This window comes from Neoarius graeffei, chromosome 9 (assembly GCF_027579695.1).
Source record: "Neoarius graeffei isolate fNeoGra1 chromosome 9, fNeoGra1.pri, whole genome shotgun sequence".
In the NCBI taxonomy this organism is placed as follows: domain Eukaryota; kingdom Metazoa; phylum Chordata; class Actinopteri; order Siluriformes; family Ariidae; genus Neoarius; species Neoarius graeffei.
Window position 1 is genome coordinate 28,999,143 of NC_083577.1, and position 19,563 is coordinate 29,018,705.

General features: G+C 42.8%; 1 protein-coding gene across 8 annotated transcripts in view; it reads right to left on the bottom strand.

Moving 5' to 3' along the window:
• Positions 1–19,563, bottom strand: part of LOC132891561 (R3H domain-containing protein 1-like) — a 111,353-nt gene that overhangs the window by 12,650 nt on the left and 79,140 nt on the right. For 4 of the 8 annotated variants that reach the window (XM_060929265.1, XM_060929266.1, XM_060929263.1 and 1 more), the window contains 13 exons: positions 19,469–19,561; positions 17,061–17,187; positions 16,846–16,924; positions 16,641–16,700; positions 16,304–16,444; positions 14,143–14,251; positions 13,937–14,029; positions 13,790–13,818; positions 13,520–13,573; positions 12,318–12,541; positions 8,325–8,585; positions 1,794–1,966; positions 585–686 (listed from right to left, as the gene is read on the bottom strand). In XM_060929265.1, the coding sequence (XP_060785248.1) occupies positions 585–686; positions 1,794–1,966; positions 8,325–8,585; positions 12,318–12,541; positions 13,520–13,573; positions 13,790–13,818; positions 13,937–14,029; positions 14,143–14,251; positions 16,304–16,444; positions 16,641–16,700; positions 16,846–16,924; positions 17,061–17,187; positions 19,469–19,561 (1,545 nt within the window). The remainder of the gene's footprint in view (positions 1–584; positions 687–1,793; positions 1,967–8,324; positions 8,586–12,317; positions 12,542–13,519; positions 13,574–13,789; positions 13,819–13,936; positions 14,030–14,142; positions 14,252–16,303; positions 16,445–16,640; positions 16,701–16,845; positions 16,925–17,060; positions 17,188–19,468; positions 19,562–19,563) is intronic. The other 4 variants (XM_060929270.1, XM_060929267.1, XM_060929269.1 and 1 more) reach the window with 3 other exon arrangements.

Consider the following 19,563-nt stretch of genomic DNA (forward strand, 5'->3'; position numbering starts at 1 on the left):
TAGGTTTACAATTTCACAGAGTTTGATAAAAATGTACAGTCACCCAAGAAAAGTGATACTTTTTCTGTCACATCCATAACGCATCTTTTATTGGCGTTTTTTGGCATGCCCTAGATGTACTATGGGAATTGTTCTTGTTCTATCACTTCTCCAGTATGGTACAGCCTTAAAATATGCAACACCTGTTTAAATACTGGGAGACAATAAAACATGCACTGGGTCATTTGTTGCCATTTTGAGTTCAAGTGTCACGTCCGTAATGCTGGAATTGCTGATTAGTAGCCTATTACTAATCATTACTATCGTTATTACTCGCGGTGAAAAAAAAAACAAACAAACATATATACGTCGCACCGGAGTATAAGTCGCATGGCCAGCCGAACCATGAAAAAAAGTGCGACTTATAGTCTGAAAAATACAGTACATAAAACCCTGAAACAAATTGATGTAGCCTTCAGTAACAAAACACATTTAATTTGAACAGCATGCACAGTCGAGACAGAAAAAAATTAAAGCTCTAAATGGCACAAGTAGATAAAGGGGGAAGGAAAAAAAAAGAGAAGAAGAAGAAGAGAAAAAGGTACCACAGTGTACTGTTGGTTAGGGGAGACGGAGAGGAGCTGTGGTGGGTAAGACACCGCCGAGTACTGCACAGGCTGAGCGGAAGGCTGGACAGGCCAGAGGGGCTGAGGAAGCAAGAGACGACGAGAAGACGAGAACGGGTTTAGTCAAAGACGGAGAAAAGACGAAAGGATCTCAAGTTTGGGGGGGGGGGGGGGGGGACACAGCACAGGCATTCAGATATTCAAAAGAGCGGATCTCACCCTGCGGGGCGTATTAGTTTAGTGGCTTAGTAGGATAAAAAGAAAAGGGGAAAAAAAAGAAAAAAAAACGTGTGAGGAAGTTAATTGAGCCAATTAGGCGGCTCGATACGACGACAACGATAAATGTACGGTGATGGGGTTAATTAGAGATGGTCGCACTGTGTGCGTGCGCGTGTTAGTTATCTGAGAATCCCTGGACTTGGAGACAAATTTAATTTTGGAGATCGGCACTCGGGAGATCGATGGGAAAACGAAAGCCTGCTGTTGTCAATGCCCGCTCTGATAGGGGTCAAATTAATTTTACATCTTGGCAATTGATCAGCCTAATGCTCCCATCATCCTCTACTCCGAGGTCATCGTAGCACAGCGCCTGACGAAATTTAGCCGCCCCACCGAACAGACTGTAATTTACTAAAATGACCTGCGGGAACTCCGGAGGCTCCCGTTTGGAAACTGAAGTGCACCTTGCTCTTTAACGTGAGCGCGTATTTGCTTGACATTCACTCGCTGACACGAGGCTGGCAACCGAGGCCCCCGACGGAAGCGTGGCCACAGGTTTAATCTTCCCTTAATAGCAAGCAAAATACCTGGGCCAAGCAATTAATGCCCCTTCGGGCTCTATAACTGGCTGCAGGACAGCGCCATCAGCACATTTCCCGCACCATCTATCATATCTAATTGACATGCCCGCCCAAAAATAAATAAATAAATAAACAAAATCAAAAAGGATGACCACGCGGTCAGTTCATTTGGCTTAAGTCATAGCGAAGCATTAATCTGCGTAACTGAATACTGCATGCGGGTTAAGAGCATGGGGCTGCGATATTTTACTGCTATGACATTTATCTTGAGCAAAATGCAAGCTGTCTCCTGCTTAGCACGCAAGTCTTGTGGGAAGAACAAGCGAAACTATTAACGACAAAACCGATTCCCGTTACTCTGAGAAACGTCACGATCATACAACCATACCTGAGACATGACATGATTGGTGGACTGATGCTGGTGGGGGCCGGGAGGTAGAGGTGGCGGAGGAGGAGGAGGGGGAGGAGGAGGAGGCAAAGGCTGCTGGGGCCTGGAAGCCTGAGGAGCCACGCTGGGGCTAAAGACCACGGCGCTGCCTTCCGGGTTCACAAAAGGCTGACCTGCAATCGGAGGAGCGAGATCACAATCTGGCACAAATAAAACAGCGTTACAACAACATTACACAGAGACACAGACGGCTGCTGAATGAAGTTATTTCACCATTAAAGGAGTACGCCACCCCCAGGTGAAATTGAGTCAGTCCCTGCAGTCCCTAGAGTTGGATGAGTGAGCCAAAGCGTTTTGTAGCCGACCCAGCCATTGTCCTGATCTGGAAACGCCCCGGTTAGCTTTAGCTTAGCGTAGTCGCTGTAATCCGGCGTGTCCAGCTAGCATTGTCGTTGCAAAAGTGAAGCAAATAACTCAAGATTTTTTATAATTATTTCTCATGACCTGTACATTCTAGGGCTGTAACGATACACCCAACTCACGATTCGATTCGTATCGCGATTTTTGACCCATGATTAGATACGCCCACGATTTTTTAAAAAATGTTTTTTTAAAAGTAGTAAATTTGACTTAACATTTACTTACTTACGTTAACTATTTAATAACAAATAATTCAGACCACTGCAGAGAATGAGTAATATGTATGCAAAAATGAACAAATGTAAATCCAAAGAATGTTTTATTTCTCAAAATAATACTGTTGAGCCGGAAGCTCTGTTTTTTTCGGTTCTGAAAAAGTCATTTTTCCAAATCGTGTAAATCCGTTAGGATTTTTTTTTTTTTGGGGGGGGGGGGGGCTCTCTCACTGTCTCACTCTCATAGGGCCAATGATTTTCTGTTATCGCGGAAAACAGATGGAAATTACGGAATTTTTATGGTGAAACATTGCTCGCGTGTCAAAATGTAACCTCCGCAGAAGGCTTCCGCCCAAGCAGACATGCCTTCAGTGTTGCCAGATATTGCTAACGTTTTCCACCCCAAAATATGTTCAAAACCAGCCAAAAAGCACCTAAACCCGCCCAATCTGGCAACACCGCATGCCTTTCCGGTCAAGTGATTGTGATTGGCTTGTGGCACACCTAGCCAGCCAATGAGCTGCTTGTTTACAGATTCGCTCCCCGCGTCGCAACCAGAATGGCGACCGCTTAAAAGAAATGAACGCTCTGCCAGTGGCGAGTGTGGACGTTGCGTGACTCGCAGAAGATTGTCGCAGGTCGGCGAAAAAACGACTTACTAATAGATATAAAAAATAAAAGTAATTTAAGTAAGTTTAAAATGTAATTTAAATAAAAAGTAAAGTATTCATAAATTGAAGTTTGGAAGCGCCTCTGTTTTTGGGCTGAGGACAAGTTTGAAAGGGTGTACCGCGATTCTGCCTTCTTGTATCGCGATACGGATCGTGGCTCTGCGTATCGCGATTTCTATTTCGATATGCATATCGTTACAGCCCTAGTACATTCACATCGAGTACACATATCAATGCAAATTAACACGAAGGGATTTCATCTCATCTCATTATCTCTAGCCGCTTTATCCTTCTACAGGGTCGCAGGCAAGCTGGAGCCTATCCCAGCTGACTACGGGCGAAAGGCGGGGTACACCCTGGACAAGTCGCCAGGTCATCACAGGGCTACGAAGGGATTTACTAGACCAATTTATATCTGGAACTATTTTCGGCTAGCCTGGGAAATCCCATGCTGCTTTGAACAATCGCTCCGATCTGAAAAGACAGCATGGAAACTATGGTCTAAAGGCTCGCCTGAGTTAGGGAGCCAATCAGAGAGTGGGGAGGGGTGGAAAGACGGTGACGCGTACTACTCGACAAACGGAAGCTTGTAGTTTATTTGGGACTGTTTACAGATCACGTTTAACATGGCGGCGAGCGATACGAACCAAACTTTCGATCAAGCTTTAGACACTGTTCTGAATAGTTTAGAGCGAAAGTTTGTTTTAAAAAAAAAAGAACCGCATTTGGCGTTACAGTCTATTTTTGTTTTGCCTTCTCTTTCCTTCTCTTCTTCGTCGCTCTAACTACGTCACCGGGTACAACTGCCATGATTGGCCATGGGCTACGTATACGCCAAATGATAGACATTCGCAACGTCCAATAAACGGCCGTTGACAATCGTAAACCACACCTCCCCTATGAGAAATTCAATAGGCGGATTCCAGACCATATTTCACTTGTGATATGGTCTGGTGTTAACCAGACTAATTTTCGGCCACAGCACAGGCAAAGCACCGCTGCAGGCGCAAAGACACCACGCAGCACCTGAAAACCCTGGTTTCCCTGGTAACACTGGTGTATTGACGGAAGTTGTGGTGCTGCGTGGTGTCTTTGCGCCTGCAGCGGTGCTTTGCCTGTGCTGTGGCCGAAAATAGTTCCAGATATAAATCGGTCTAGTAAATCCCTTCGTGTTAATTTGCATTGATGTGTACTCGATGTGAATGTACAGGTCATGAGAAATAATTATAAAAAATCTTGAGTTATTTGATTCACTTTTGCAACGACAATGCTAGCTGGACACGCCGGATTACAGCGACTACGCTAAGCTAAAGCTAACCGGGACGTTTCCAGATCAGGGTAATGGCTGGGTCGGCTACAAAACGCTTTGGCTCACTCATCCAACTCTAGGGACTGCAGGGACTGACTCAATTTCACCTGGGGGTGGCGTACTCCTTTAAGACGCAAATAGATTTCCTGGTATTCGATCCACGTTCGCTGGATATGAGCAATCACGTGCTCTGATTGGCTACTCTACTACTAGGCTATCAGCTCATGTACCGCGAGGAGAGAAAAACAAAACAGCGGAGTGTTTTGCTGACGCGAACGAGGACGACATACAAAGTTTACCCGAAAACAAACCCCCCCCCCCCCCAAAAAAAAAAATCAAAGTCCTTACCATGCCATGTGGCGCATCGGGCGGCGCCGATCTCCCGTTTCGTAGCCCTCAGACTCTCACGTATTACATAGCTAGGGTTAGAGTGGGGGGCTAGTCCTCTGGGAACTGCGAGAGTTTGACTCCCCACTCACATCTGTATTGCAGCGTGCCTTGCCAGACGGCAGTAGGTGCCATTTTTATGATGGTCTTTGGTACGCCCCGACCGAGAGTAGAACTCGCAATCTCTCCATCGAGAGGCGGACACGCTAACCACTAGGCCAACTCGTGTTTTTTTTTTGGCAACAAAATATGGAATGAAAGTATTTGACGGTAAGAACATCTCTCTTTTTATTTTTCAAAAATTATCACATTTTTCACAAATTTCTTGTGACATTTCGGCAGTTTGTTTACATTCTAAGCAGAAATGACTGGATGCTTTGTATGAAGTTTTTATTGATCAAATTTGCAAAAATTAACAATAAAAATGCTCAGTTTCTCAAAATCCAGTGAATGTGGATCGAATAAAATGGTTATTTCGCTTAATCTCGTCGTACATGGTGTATAGCCGACTCGGTGCTACGCGACTCGTCGGCTATCAGCTCATGCACGACTCAATTCCATGGAATAACTGATAATTTTTTTTTTCGCGGTGCAGTTTCCATCAAATCCTGCAGTCTGATTGGCTGGTGAGCAGGTGCGTATCCTACAATACGGACCCAGGTTACGGACCTCTGGCGACTCGCTCGTTCACAACAACAACAAACATAGTAGAATTTTTTGTCAACATTTATCTTTTTTTTTTAAAATAAGATTTATTTAAAAGATTATCAAAAAACTTAAATTTTTGCCAGCATTTGTCAGGAGAATAGCATTAATTTTACAGCATGGATAGCGATAACGACAGTGTTCACACAGCGAAAGCGAGTTTTACTACCCTGAGGAAGAAGAAATAAAAGAAAACATTTCAGGAGAAAGCTAAAACCTCTAACTGTTGCTGACGCCGAGCAAAAACATGGCTGAATCCTGAATGACTCCTATTTGTATAAATAGGGGACGACATAGGCGGCAAACACTACGTTCAGACTGCAACCTGAAACGACCCATATCCGATTTGTTGTGAAATCCGATTTTTTTGTTCGGCCGTTCACATTACCAATTATATGAGACTTGTATGCGATCTCCAATATGAACGGAAAACGACCCAAAAGTGTCCCGCATGCGCAAATTGACACGTAATAAGCACATCTACGTAATACGTAAACAAACAAAAAAAAAAAGCGCACTCTTCAAGTTTGCAAGTAAAGCATGGAGATGAGGCGAGACCTGGCGATGTGGTTTTTGTGGCGGCGGCGGAACTCGCACAATAATCTGATTAATGTGGGCAGCAGACTAATGAGACCGAAGGTGTCAAATTACTGGAAATTTCCAGAACAATCTTATAATCTTGTAATACAGGATGGTTTAAGTTATAAATCAGTTATAGAAACTGTTTTATTTAATCAGGCTAACAGATCAACATCCAGGTCCCTACCAAATCCACCATGAGCTGGATCAATTCTATAAAAGTCTACTTAAATTCTGAAAACTGTACAAATGTTGTTTTCCACCAAAGAGGCGGGATTAGCCAACGCAGAATAGTGACGTTTGTCTCTTGTTGATGACGTGTAGGTCGCATGAATGCGACCTGTCCGGTCAGACTGCAGTCGCATGTGAAAATAACGGATATGCATCGGAATTAGGACCACATATCCAAGCGGCCTGGGTCGCATGAGAAAAAAAATCGAATCTGTGTCGTTCAGACTGCCAATAACAAATCGGATACAGGTCGCATATGGGCAAAAAAAAAAAATCGGATATGGGTCGTTTCAGGGTGCAGTCTGAACGTAGTGAAAATGTAGTTGTTTTCCTGCCATGGAAGTGCACTTGTATACCGAGGAGGAAGCCATTTGCGTTACAGCCGTGAATGAGGATTCAAAATGGCGCCTCGGCTCGGTTTTCCCTTTCGGGCGCTCTCGTTTTCTGTTAGAATTTGGTAAAGAAAAAAATAAATATATTATTTACCAGCTTAAGGTCGGTCCGTATGGTGAAATACCGTGACCGAGGTCTTGAAAGTACTGAGCGAGGCCCTCTGGGACCATACGGACCTCCCAGCTGCTAAATAACACATATATGCATATTTTATTTTATATATATATATATATATATATATATATATATATATATAAAAAATGCTTGAGTTTCCCAATTTCAATCATGTCTGTTTAGAGTTCTTGCTTCTAGGATCGTGAACCAGCTCAAGATAAGGCTGAGTTAGACTATAAACTAGCATTGTTTTATGCTAGACACAGAGATCCAGGATTTTAATTAACCTGGTTATAAACCTGCCGTCATAAATTTCAGAAATCTCCGAGCCTGGAGAGGACTGATGAATATCGGCCAGCCTCGTACAATTCTCAAGCCTCAGCTAATCTCCAACATGACGGAGCAGAAATAATCCATTCCTCATACACATACATATATACTGTACATCTCAAACCCTGTGAACTATTAGTGGTGTCTCATATCATCTCGCCAAATATACTTTCTGTAATTAGCATTTCTTTCACAGATACACCACTAACAGTTTAGCCGATTCTACCCCATAAAGTTCAATTATACCATCCTGAATTAATCAGGCTTTACTTGTTTTGTTTTTTTTTGGCGCACTCTGCTGCGACTCATTTCTCAAGCTTGGAAGCAAAACGTTAGACTTCTGAACGCATTTCAAATTCGAGGGCGGAAACCTGCAACCCGATGTTTCCTCAGTACGTGTGAACTCTTGTTACATCCGAAAACGGATCAATTCGACCTCGAGTCTTCACGGGCTTTGCCTAGGTCACTTGGATCAAGATAAATTCTTGTGGTAAAGGAAAAATTCCCCCCATTTACTGATTGCTCCGTGACCTTTCTGAAGCAAATAACGCACATGGGCTGCTCCTCAAAAATATATTCGCGGCGGCAATGCGCCGACTTATCGGTCGCATGCATATTTAAAGACGAGACAGGCGTGAGCAAAGTGAATAGGGAATATTATATGCAGCGCAGTTAACAGGATCCATCACCTCCGCTCGCTTTCGAGAACACACAGAACAGCTTCATTATCGGTTTCCCTGCGACACTTTGGAGAATTTGTTCTGACCAGAGATAAGGCGAGCAGTGGATTTGTTTGGAGGGATTTTAAATGGCGTATGAGCTGCCTCATTAGGCGGAGATTCTTAGCAATTCGGTGACAGTGATGTGCACTTCATCAGCGCTGAATTTACTTACCAAAGGACCAGCAAAGAAAAGCCAATTATGAGGCTCGGTCATTAGTTTGTGTTTTTTTTTTTTACACTAATAAACCATGACTACATCTCTACCTCCCCTTACATCATCCAAGAACAGATGGTTAAGACACTATGTAAGTAAGTAAGTAAGTAAGGAAGGAAATAAGTAATTAAGGAAGTAAGTAGGGTTAGTTTAGGATTCAGTGCAGAAAACAAAAGACAAACCTCCCTCAAGCTTAAAATCACAAGGAGACTTATCAGTCAGTGCCTACGTGAGTACCAACCTGTGTGCGGGTTGAGCAGGATGCTCCCGGGCGGTATTCCCGCCGCTTCCAGGGGAAGCAAATAGTAGCTAGCGTTAGCTGCGGTTGTTGGCGCCCCGCTCCTGCCACCCTCACAGGACACACTGCTACTAGTGCTGATGGTAGGATAGGCCAAGGGCGCAGCGTGGCCCGGCTGGATTAGGGATGAGGCCACAGGAGGGGGAGGCAGAGAGCGAGAGAGCGAGCCCGTAGATGAACCTACGCTACTAGAAGAGTCAGAACCTAAGGAAGGGGGAAGGGAGCAACGACAGGAAGCCTTAAGCGACAGGTACAGCAGAAATACACCATGCCAATCATGCTAGATGATGATGATGATGATGGGGGTTGTAGAGTTAGAAATAAATTAGAGCCCTTAAGCTTGAAGTCTTTCGGGATTTTGGACTTTTTTTTTTCCCTCCCCCCCTTTAAACCTGGTGTGATCTATAGATTCCCTATAGATACAGGAAAGGCAATTTTTCTGAGTAATATTCCAAACACGTGCAATACATTTTCAATATTAATTACTAATTACCTCAGAGACCAGAGCAATGAAAAAAGGTAATAATTTTATTAGCAATGAATGACAAGTTAATTAATTTCTTGATTAATTTAGCAATTCGGTTTTTAGTGCTTCAATTTTCAACAGTGGCATGACTCAGGTGCAGGACAGCATAGATTTACATAGAAGACTAGACGCCTCACCGCGTATTCCAGAACGTCCGCACAGGGCGGCCATCTTACCACAGGCAAGCTTTTCCACAGAATTTGCGGTCCACTGAGGTAAGACCATTGAGATGCTTAAATGTTTATACTCTTATCTCGCTGAAATTTTGACGTATATACAAATGGTTTGATTTAGGGCTGGGCGATATGAGAAAAAAATTATATCACGATATATTTTTTCAAAATTTTCGATAACGATATATATATCACGATATAAATCAAATCACCATTTTTGTATTTTCTTTGATTTTCTGCTCAAAATATGAACATTACAAATTAGTAGTTCCTTCCTAATTAACAAAAATAGCTTAACAAGCCTTCAAGGTTCACAGAACCAAAACAAACTGGATGCACATTCTTTTGTTCAAATGAATAAACTGAAAAATAAAAACTATATACCATTGTTAATCATTTGTGCAAATTCTAGCAGCTTTCAAATAAACATAAAAGACGTATTGACGTGTAAACCTTATGCTGCAAGGAGAAAAAAAGTGCAATCCTGTACGTCAGTGTGTTTAAGGTTTTGCGTAACACTTTGTTGTATGTCCGATTTTAAATATCCAAAACACCTCCACACAACCGAAGATCTCTGGCCCTTCTTTTCAACGATGTCCTCCAGGGCAGTGCTCTGACTTTCCTGTTCAGAACTCCGGTCAGTCGGCTTCTCGCTCATTTTTATAATCGCTTTGTTGGAGAAATGCCGCGCTCCTGCAAACTTCACCACAGCCATGCTGTGCGTTGCTGCTAAACGTGTGTGTGTGTTTGTGTGTGCACGCAACCTAACTTGACGTGGCTCTCTTCCAACTGATTGGTTACGTGCGGTACTGTTTAGTTATGATTGGCTATTCGCGTGTCTGTCAAAACTTCGGACGAAGTAATTTTATTGAAGGCGTAGGCTTATCGTAGGCATATCGTACGTGTCTAATTTCTAATCGTAGAGATTTTATATCGTGAATAACATCGTAATCGTAAAATCGCCCAGCCCTAGTTCGATTTCTTAAAACATTATTAATGTGGTTGTAATTCTGGGTGCTTGAACATGCTAAAATCGTACCTTTTTTCTTCAAAAACGACTTACTGCAGCTTTTAGTCAAAGTTGTGTTTCATGCTAGGCTAGCTCGTAGCACCAAGTAATTTTACATGGAAGGTCATGAGATAATATTTTCAATAACTGAAGTTGCACTTGCACATGGTTTTCATTTTCGGGTTGGTTAATTTAAAACAACTTGCATTATGATTTCTCGAGGAAATCAAAAGTACTGACTTTGATGACAAGATGGTGTGCGTGTTTTAATTGTAGATGTTTATATCAGTATGTTTAGTTTTATTTTAGCTGCACGTTGGAGCCTAGTCAAATGAAATTTCAATCTTCTGTGCTAACATATACTGACTTTGACATGATAATCAGCTTTGAATGTTCTTTTTGTAAATGTAAAGATAGCTTTTTATCCTTGGAAGTATAACCACATGTGATTAATTAAGTGCTTTTTTTGTCACAAACTACCGTGAGTCGCTGTCACTGTTTTATACTATTACTTACTCAGGCAGTGCATTTGTTATTATGCTATGATGCGAGTTTACATTTGTTATTATGCTATGATGTGAGTGCATTAGGTTTTGAAGTATTTCTGAAGTTTCAGAAGTGAGTAAGCTGTTTATTTAACTTTAGCTTCCCCTACGGCCCTATCACATGTAAAAATATTTTCACTAAAAATTGGAAATAAATTGTACGGTTATCTGTCCTAAGGCCGCAGTTATCCATAAGTATGCAGTGTTAGGCTTCTCACAGCATAGGAATTTCAGCATGTATTTTTTTTAAAACATAAAATGATTATTCATCATTAATATCATAAATACATACCAGGCTTTCGTCTAAACGGGGGAACAGGGGTGCTGCGCCCTCTTACTCTCGGCGTGTGCCCCCTTACCGACTCCGTGAAAACATCCCAGCAACACTACGTGACAATGTGTCTGATCATCAAATACGTTATAATTGCTCCAAAAATATTCCAATCATAGTAGATACACCGCCAGACGGCGCAAAAACAATCCGAATTGGCGTTTTCCAGACTGAGGCGCCATGTTGTTTAGGTGTTTACTTGTCGCGGCTGCTCTCGCGAGATTTGACATGGGTTACATACAAGGTCAGCTGACTTGTAGAGCGAGATTTCTCGAGACTGAATGACCTTTCACCCACCGGCGCGGGAGCTTTTGACAGAAGTAGTTCGCGAGTTGTTTTTGTTGACGCTTGGGCATTTAAAGACGTCATCCCGCGGCACGAAGCGGAAGAAAGCCAAAGACTGTCCGGGGCAGAAGAAGATTACTTCTTTCTTTTTCAATGTTGACAGAAAATTTGTTACAATTTCCCTCTCGGATAGCCTCAGAATGTCCCATTGGAGCATTTTTCAAAGGCTTTGCACGGCGGGGGGCGACAACCGGCACCATCTCCCCCCCCCCGCTTCACTCCCTCGCCATGGTGAGCGCCCTCATACTAAATTTTTCTAGAAAAAACCCTGCATACTTCCGTTTGGTTTTTTTAATATAACAAACCAAACCGTTTGAATATCGATCGAAATTTGAGGAAGTTACGGTCATCTGAAAAGTACATATCGCTACCAACACAATGTAATGGGTAAGCCAGCTGTCTGAGGTAAGATGGCCGCCATGTGTGGACGTTCGACTTCGTTGACGGGCAACGGGGACGAGGCATCTAGTCTTCTATGTAAATCTATGCAGGACAGAGTTAGAAAGGGCTCAGAACGCGGAGTATACGTGTTTTTCCGTTGTTCTGCTCGTTTGGTTAGCTTGCTCGCAAACGCGGTACAGCCTGCGCTGAAACGAAATTCACCAACGAACTCCTACGGGGAAAGCAGGCTGTTTTTCTAAACGTGAGATCGAGCAACATGGAAATAAATGCTTTAAAAGAGAGAGTACGGCGTTAGTTGGAGAAGATGCAAATGGAAAGCATGCATTAAAACTGAGGGCTTTCGCTAAAGACATTTTAATGTGTCTTGCAAGAGGCATGCTGTGAAAAAAACAAGGAGAGGGAGGGGGGGAAAAAAAAAAGTCGCCCAGCAATAAAACAACTTTGTAAATATAGAAATAAGTTTTTAAACAAAAAAAAAAAAAACGTTTTAAATACTGAAGCGCTTATTCATACCCATGAGGCCAAGTGTTTCTGGGCATGATGCAGAGAAGCATTTCAAGAGCTCATTTGCTGAATGGTGATTGGCTGAGACAGGTGTCACTCACCCGTTTTAGACAGACGTGAGGCACTCTTGCCACTGCTGGAGCTGTCTCCGCGGATGAGCAGCGAGATGCCGCTGAAGCTGCTCGCCTTCGTTATGACTGGCTTCAGGTTGCGGTTCGAGCTGTCCGAGTCGGTGCTGCTCCACGGCCGCGGCTCAGAGGAACGGGCTTCGGTCTCCGAGCTGCTCTGGCGGCTGGTCCCATTCCCCGAGCGGCCATGTTTCAGCCTGGGTTGCAATCAGTGATCGCGAGACAGGAGTATTAAAGGGGAACTGAAGTCATTTTTAAACTTGCTTTATTTCTTAATTGCGTGTTATTCGATTACGGTTTCGGTTTTCGTGACTCGTGTTGTTAAATATTATCCTCATAGAATTAAATATGATACTTATCGGCCTAGTCGGTTTTTAGCCGTGTTGAATTTGGCTTGCGGCAGGCGTCGCTTATCCGCGCCATCTTCACGAGACTTGTGCGAGAGACTTCGAAACGTCAAGTGTCGGCGCCGCCATTTTGAAAACGGTTTTCCAAACGAAAACATGGCACAAAATGACGATTGCTGCCGACAAACTTTCCGATTGCCGTCAAAACAAACAAAACTTCCGGCTTGATTACGTCAGCGTTCGAAAGACGGCGTGCGCGTCTTTTGACGTCGTCGGTCACTTTGGTTTCCGCTGTACGTTTTACTTCCGTCCGACGAGGTCTCGCACAGGTCTCGACGAATCTCGTTTACGGCCGTCGCTTTGACGTACGGACTGATATATTACAGAGCGCATCTCAAACGCCCATCACTTGCTATAGCAGCGACAAAATAGCGATCGAAAACGCGTTCCGGTATTTAACCTCCTAGGGCTTAGCGGTCACATGCGTGGACAGCGCTTTATGGAAATTCAGAACTAGAATCCACATATGTGGACATACTTTTTCTCTAAAAGTACATCTTATCAAAAGATGATGCTTAGTTTTTATTCTAATCAGGTTCTAATAAGCCCAAATAGCAAAGAGAAATAAAAAATGCATGTAAAAAAAAAAAAAAAAAAAAAAAAAAAAAAAAAACAACAGCTTGGGCCTTAGGAGGTTAATAAAATGAGATCAATAGAATTTTGATGACGATAAAATTTGCCTTCAGTTCCCCTTTAAATAAATCCAGACATGAATCCAGTATGGGAAGTGGTGACATTATTCCACGTCGCTAATAAACCAAAGAATACCTGAAAACCTGCCGCCTCTGCTGCGTCGTGTTGCAAACGTCGTCCTCCTGGATCCTGCCAAAGTTAGAAAGCTAGGCTTAATTTCCCCTGAGTCTGGGTCTTAACAGATCTGAGACATTACTTTAGTAGCTGACGTGTGTGTGTGTGTGTGTGTGTGTGTATCACATGGAGCAGGACACATGCTCAGACCACCTGCACACACGTGCCCCTCCCCCGCAAACTCACTTCTAGTCTCAAGAAATCCATCATCCTGACTTTTCCTTCACTCACCTTTTATCAAGCGGGAAAGTGTCCAAACCCTGCAACAGAAATCCGCAGCGGTTTTAACGTTTCGACGCACCAACCCATGCTCTCCAGACAGATTTATATAAAAAAGCAAAGCGATTGACTGGAGGAGAAAGAAATGATCAATCTCACGTCAGCAAATATTCTCTCTCTCGCCCGCTGATACTCCTCTTCGCGCTCTTCTATTGATTTACTCCTCCTGTCATCCTTTAACCTCATCCGCATCTGAAAACACAAGCACCTGCTTTTGGATGTGCTTCTTTTTGGCACTTTTAAATCAGACAATATACTAATCTCGGTCATTGTATGATCGCGAAGGCTTTAAGCCCACCACTTACCAAGCTGTCGTCTTTGTCCATGCTGGAGTTGTCTCTCTTTAAAATGTAACGCTTCTGGAAATCGTCCGTCTTGTCGTCTTTGATGTGTTCGGAGAACTTCTGATCTGGTCTGAACAGGTAAGTGCCAAAAAAAAAAAAAAATGCTTAAAATGTATTCCGCTAGTACGGTCGCTCAGGCTAGAAATATTCAAACCGCACTTAATTCGGGTTCCGTTCTCTTCAAAATTCACATACATGTCAACCTACGGATTTGACTCAATAAACGTAGTATACGGGCGTACAAATAAAGTTATACGGATTCTTTAAAAAAAAAAAACTTCAATATTTATTTAGAGCTATAATCAATTCCCACAATGATAAAAGCACGCATAACATTTACAAACGTACTGTACACCACAGACAGCCAGTAAAGAGTCTTATGAAATCGCGTGTTATCTTGTGGTAGCGAGACTTCGTTCCACTTCTGATCATGCGCACACCGCATTGCGAGAATCCCGCCAACCGGGAAGTAACATTTTGTTTGAAACGCGTATTTCCACCTGAGCGACTGAAAAGATTCTGAATGGGCACTCCGGCAAGATCAACACAGACACTTGCTGTGACATGCAGCCTCGTGAGGTATTGGTGCAGAGCGCTAAAAAAAGCTGTCGTGGAGTAGTCTGGCTAACGCAACTTCAAAGCTCTGCGAGCATTTGGTCTGGCAAAGATATTAAGCCCAACCGTTTCCCAAAGCGCGTGGTTGACCCGCCTCCCTGAAATGCCTCAGTTTGCTACTGGTCGAAGCCAGAAAAGGCTGTGACGAAGCTTAAACCAATCACATCACTCTTTCCTCTGACGTATGTGACGCGACGGAAACTGCTTGAGTAACAGGAAGAAGATAAATACCTCCAGGGCTCCGTTTTCAATGAGAACTTCCCGTTGAATGCTTTCAATACAGCATCTACCGCTGTGTCGAAGGCTTGCCGCTGCTCCATGTTCGTAATGTTTCTAGTGAATGAAGCGCTTCCGGCATAGATTCTGTAAACAATCTATGGCTTCCGGTCGCAGTTCTACTACGTCACTGCCTTGAACACGCCTCTACCCAGGGCCGTTGGAGATGCTCAAAGTTGATTGGCTCCCGATTTTTCGGGAGCTTGGAAGAGCTGGAGATAGCTTGCCTTGCCAGACTAAGCTCGCAACAGGCCCCCGTGTTGCGTCACACTTAGGATGGGCGGGCCCAGGCTAGTCGTGGAGTACAATTCAGAACATTAGAGTGACACTTTGTGTTTTTGTCGAACATTGGAGCTTCGTATTCATTCTGAAGGTTTATTGTTATTAATATTGAATAAAAAGTAACTTGGGTATATCATTGTTAATTATCATTCAAATTTTAGGTAAATTATTTTAATTTGCATCTTATACGGATTTTATAAGGGAAATACGGATTTTGGAGGTTGGTTATACAGGTTTGATTGACCAAAGGTTGACATGTATGAATCCATGGACTTTGTGTCAACTAGAGCTGGGAATCGATCCAGATTTCCTGGATCGATTCGATTCCGATTCACAAGGTCACGATCCGATTCGATATCGATCTACTTAGATATTGCTGGATTGTCACTTTAAAGTAAAAACTGTCCCTATTGACAAGAACAGCCCCATATGCGTTTGCGCATGTAATTTAACACCAAGTGCAGTTTGATTCGCCGCAGGTTTAGCTGAAACTGTGTCGGCGTGATGCCTGGACAAGTGGTTGCGGAGATTGCTTGTATTGCCACGATATTTTACCTCTATGCGGCACGGTTTGCACACTGCTTTTGTTCTGTCGACTTCGTCTCTGTCCTCGTAACGTTTGAATCCAAAGTAATGCCGTACGTCAGCTTTCAGGCCAGGCGGTGATTTTAGCTATGCAGCTTCAGCCATCTCGCGTTCTCAAGTTTCCGTTTCGTTTGCCGGCACCCGCTTTTTGTAGCGGTCCTTGCGCGGTCGAGAAAATAGTGCCTATAGCCACCTGGAAGAGATCGATCCACACATTTTTGAATCGATCTCGTATTTTTTGAACGCGAATCGATATCGGATCGTGGATCGATCTTTTGAACCCAGCCCTAGGGTCAACAGCCATTTCTGCAGTTTAAGATGTTTCAGTTGGACTTGAAGGGCATCAAAGAGCGCGATTACTCACATTCTTGTATTGCTAGTTTTGTTGATGATCACGCATTTCCCGGTTTGGTCGACGTTGTGGTCTAAGCCAAAGTAAGCAGCTACTCGGTGCAGGAGCATTCTGTGGTAGGAGGTCATGGGGGGGAACTTTCTTCTCAGGCTCCTAGAATAGTCAGGGGGGGGTTTAAAAAAAAAAAGTAGCAGTCGTGAAGAAGTAGTGAGTCCCTGCAACCATCATTAGCTGTTAAATCTCTCTCTCTGCTCCATGAGCAAAAAAAAAAAAAATCTTGTAAGAGAATTATTTGATGAAAAACAGTCACTTGCAAAACAATGGATGCCTAAGGGAGCCATTAACTCACTCATTGTTACTGATGAAGTCGAGGATGTCTTGTTCCAGCTTCAGCAGCATCATTCGGTCCCTGGATTACATGAAGGAACATCATTTCACATTTAGGACGAAGCAAGTGTTTCTTATTTCACTTATGAGGTGAATAAAAAGATTCCTCGTGGACGGTTTTTCTGCGAGGAAAAAAAATAAGTCAGCGAGAAGAAATTTTTACAAACCTGGGGTTGTTTTTCAGTGTGTTAACCAAGAACTCGTGCAGATCAATGCCAGTGGAGTCGGTGTATTCTTGACTGGAATCTTAAGGAGAGTGATAGCGAGAGAAAGTCTTTGGCACTTCCAATATAACAGGATCGCATCGTTGCGACAAATAAAACAATAATAATAATAATAATAATAATAATAATTCTTCTCTCTCTCTCTCTCTCACACACACCTCTTGACAGCATCTTGTGCTGCATGTTCTCCAATTTTTCCGCACTTTTCTCTCGGTCATCTTCGTTTTTACTGACTGGAATATCGTCTTTGTCGAATGATTGAGAAAGTTTGATCTGAATCTCGTCCTGTGGAGGGCCAAAAAAAAAAATTTGAGAAAAATTAACCTCAGTGTATACACCCACAGCTTTTACTTGAGGTTTTTTTTTTTGGATCATCAAGCAAAATATATAAACGCTCATTTCACTACTTGCTTATATCCGTGCTAAGCGCCGACACACACTGTCTTCTGCGATACTTATACGAATATCAGATAACGTTCATAAACGAGTTTTAAACACCGTGGACTATAACCAGAAAGCGATACTTCAGCAAGGTTTGTTGCAGGGCTTTGAACCGGAATTTTTTTCCTATTGGTTCGTTCCGAACAGAAACGGAATTTTAACGTTTCCGGTTTTGGGTTCCACCATTAAATAGACGTTCCCGAACCGGTTAGAACAAAAAAATTCGTTCCCGGAACGGTTAATTACGTTCCCTGTCAGCTGTTTAACAAATGGCTATAAAATTATGTCTCTGTCTCATCCAGCTTAAGCCAAATGTAGGCTAATTCTATTACAACCTTCATTAAATAAGACAAGAAATAATTCAAAACAATTATTATTTCAAATGTTGGTGATTTGGATTCTCAGTATGTCTTCCCATCTACACAAACAGAAAAAGTGCCAAAAATGAAAGATAATTCGTTTAGTGTGTTACCAAAGGCTAGTCAGGCCCTATGCATTGATAGGCTAACAGAGGTTAACGTCATTTCATGTTCGCGAGCCTCTCATTAACGTGGACAAATGTATTGATATCGTGTTTGAAATTGACGTTTTTGAATAACGATAGACTGCAATATTTATTTAAGATGTGGAGACGTGATAGTAGTCCACCCTCCCGCTCTCTCCATTCAGTCAGCGAACGTCACACAGGAAGTGAACCCCAGCGGGTCATAGAAACTTGCGCAGGAGAAGAATGACTTTATTTGTAGGCTACGGAAACTTTGAGGAACGAAATAAAAACCGGTATTAACCGGTTACCATTATTTTTAATAAGCGTTCCTGTTCCGGAACAAACAATAATAAAGTTTCTGGTTTCGTTTCTGTTCCATGTGAAATAGAAAAAGTTCCCAGTTTTCGTTTTCGTTCCTTGAACCGGTTCAAAGCCCTGGTTTGTTGTGCGAAAGACCACCATGCACGCCATCAGAGGAAATATTTACAAGGAGATACATCTTGAAGCACTGGTCAAATACTGAGTGTCAAAATTCGAGCCTCGAGCTGAACATGTACCGGTACAGCAACAGATATTATATTTTACTCCTTGGTTGGGTTTTTTCCCCCCCTGGAACCCTGCCATTCGCAATGTGGCGATGCCTGGGCACCCTGACGAGAAGCTTTTGGTTTAAGTCTTTTCTTATTCCTCGGGCTCAACGGCGTCCTTGTGCCTTCGCCTCCTTTGGAGTGGCTCAGACTGAGCTGCTTCTTCCACCCCCCTCCTTTTCCCTTCCCAATTTCCTTTGATTAACAGCACAGCGAAGAAAGGAGTCCATTTCGCTTTTCAAAACTGGCACAAAAGTAAAACAAAGGAGGGCAGGCGCGCAACGTGAGGCCCAGGGAGGCATGGAGCGGTTTATAAGAAGCAGCTTTCTTTAAATGGGGGAAACAGGAGCGGTAGTGTTTACGCCGAGACGAGCGAGAGCTGAAGTTTGCCCTTGTGATTAAAAAAAAAAAAGCAGCCTAGAGGAACTATAACGAAAACTAACACGGCTTTAAGAAGCCGATGCTTTAAAAGTCAGGTTCGGTGATTAATTATTGAGTGCACTTTTGATACGTAAAGTGGGGGAGCTTGCATTTTATTCAACTGCCTGCAAGATCTTTATGGAAATCTTTTGTCGTTGCGCACTGTGTACAGCTGTGCTCTGAACACTAAAATCTCCCTCTTTTATTAAAAAAAAAATTTCAATGAATTACAGTAGGGAGGAGGAAAAAAAAAGACATTACATTCAGGCAAATAAAAAAACAAAAAAAACAAAAAAAAAAAACCACCAAATAAAGGATTTTATCAATCTAACTTTTATAAATCTTGCTTTTACAAAATATATAGTTAGTGAATCGAGTGTCTAAACAGGAATGTAAAACCTTTTAAATAATGTTTTGGTAGAATTATGTACAACAGCTTAACCATTTCCAGACCCACAGAGTGAAAAAATAAATGAGACTACTTCCCATATTGTGCCATTTCCACTACGGACCTCACTTATGTGTTTCAGGAAAGAAAAGAAAAAAAAAAGTCATCGAGCGTGCACTGGATAAAATGAGCCTGTAAGAAGCAAGTGCGAGAGACTTTTCAGTAGCCCTGCGAGAGGTTTACCTGATGTTCTGGCAGCAGTTCAGAGGTAATTGGGGGAGGAGAGGGTTCTTCACAAATGGCCAGGCTCCGAACTAACTTTAACTTTGCGTTAGACT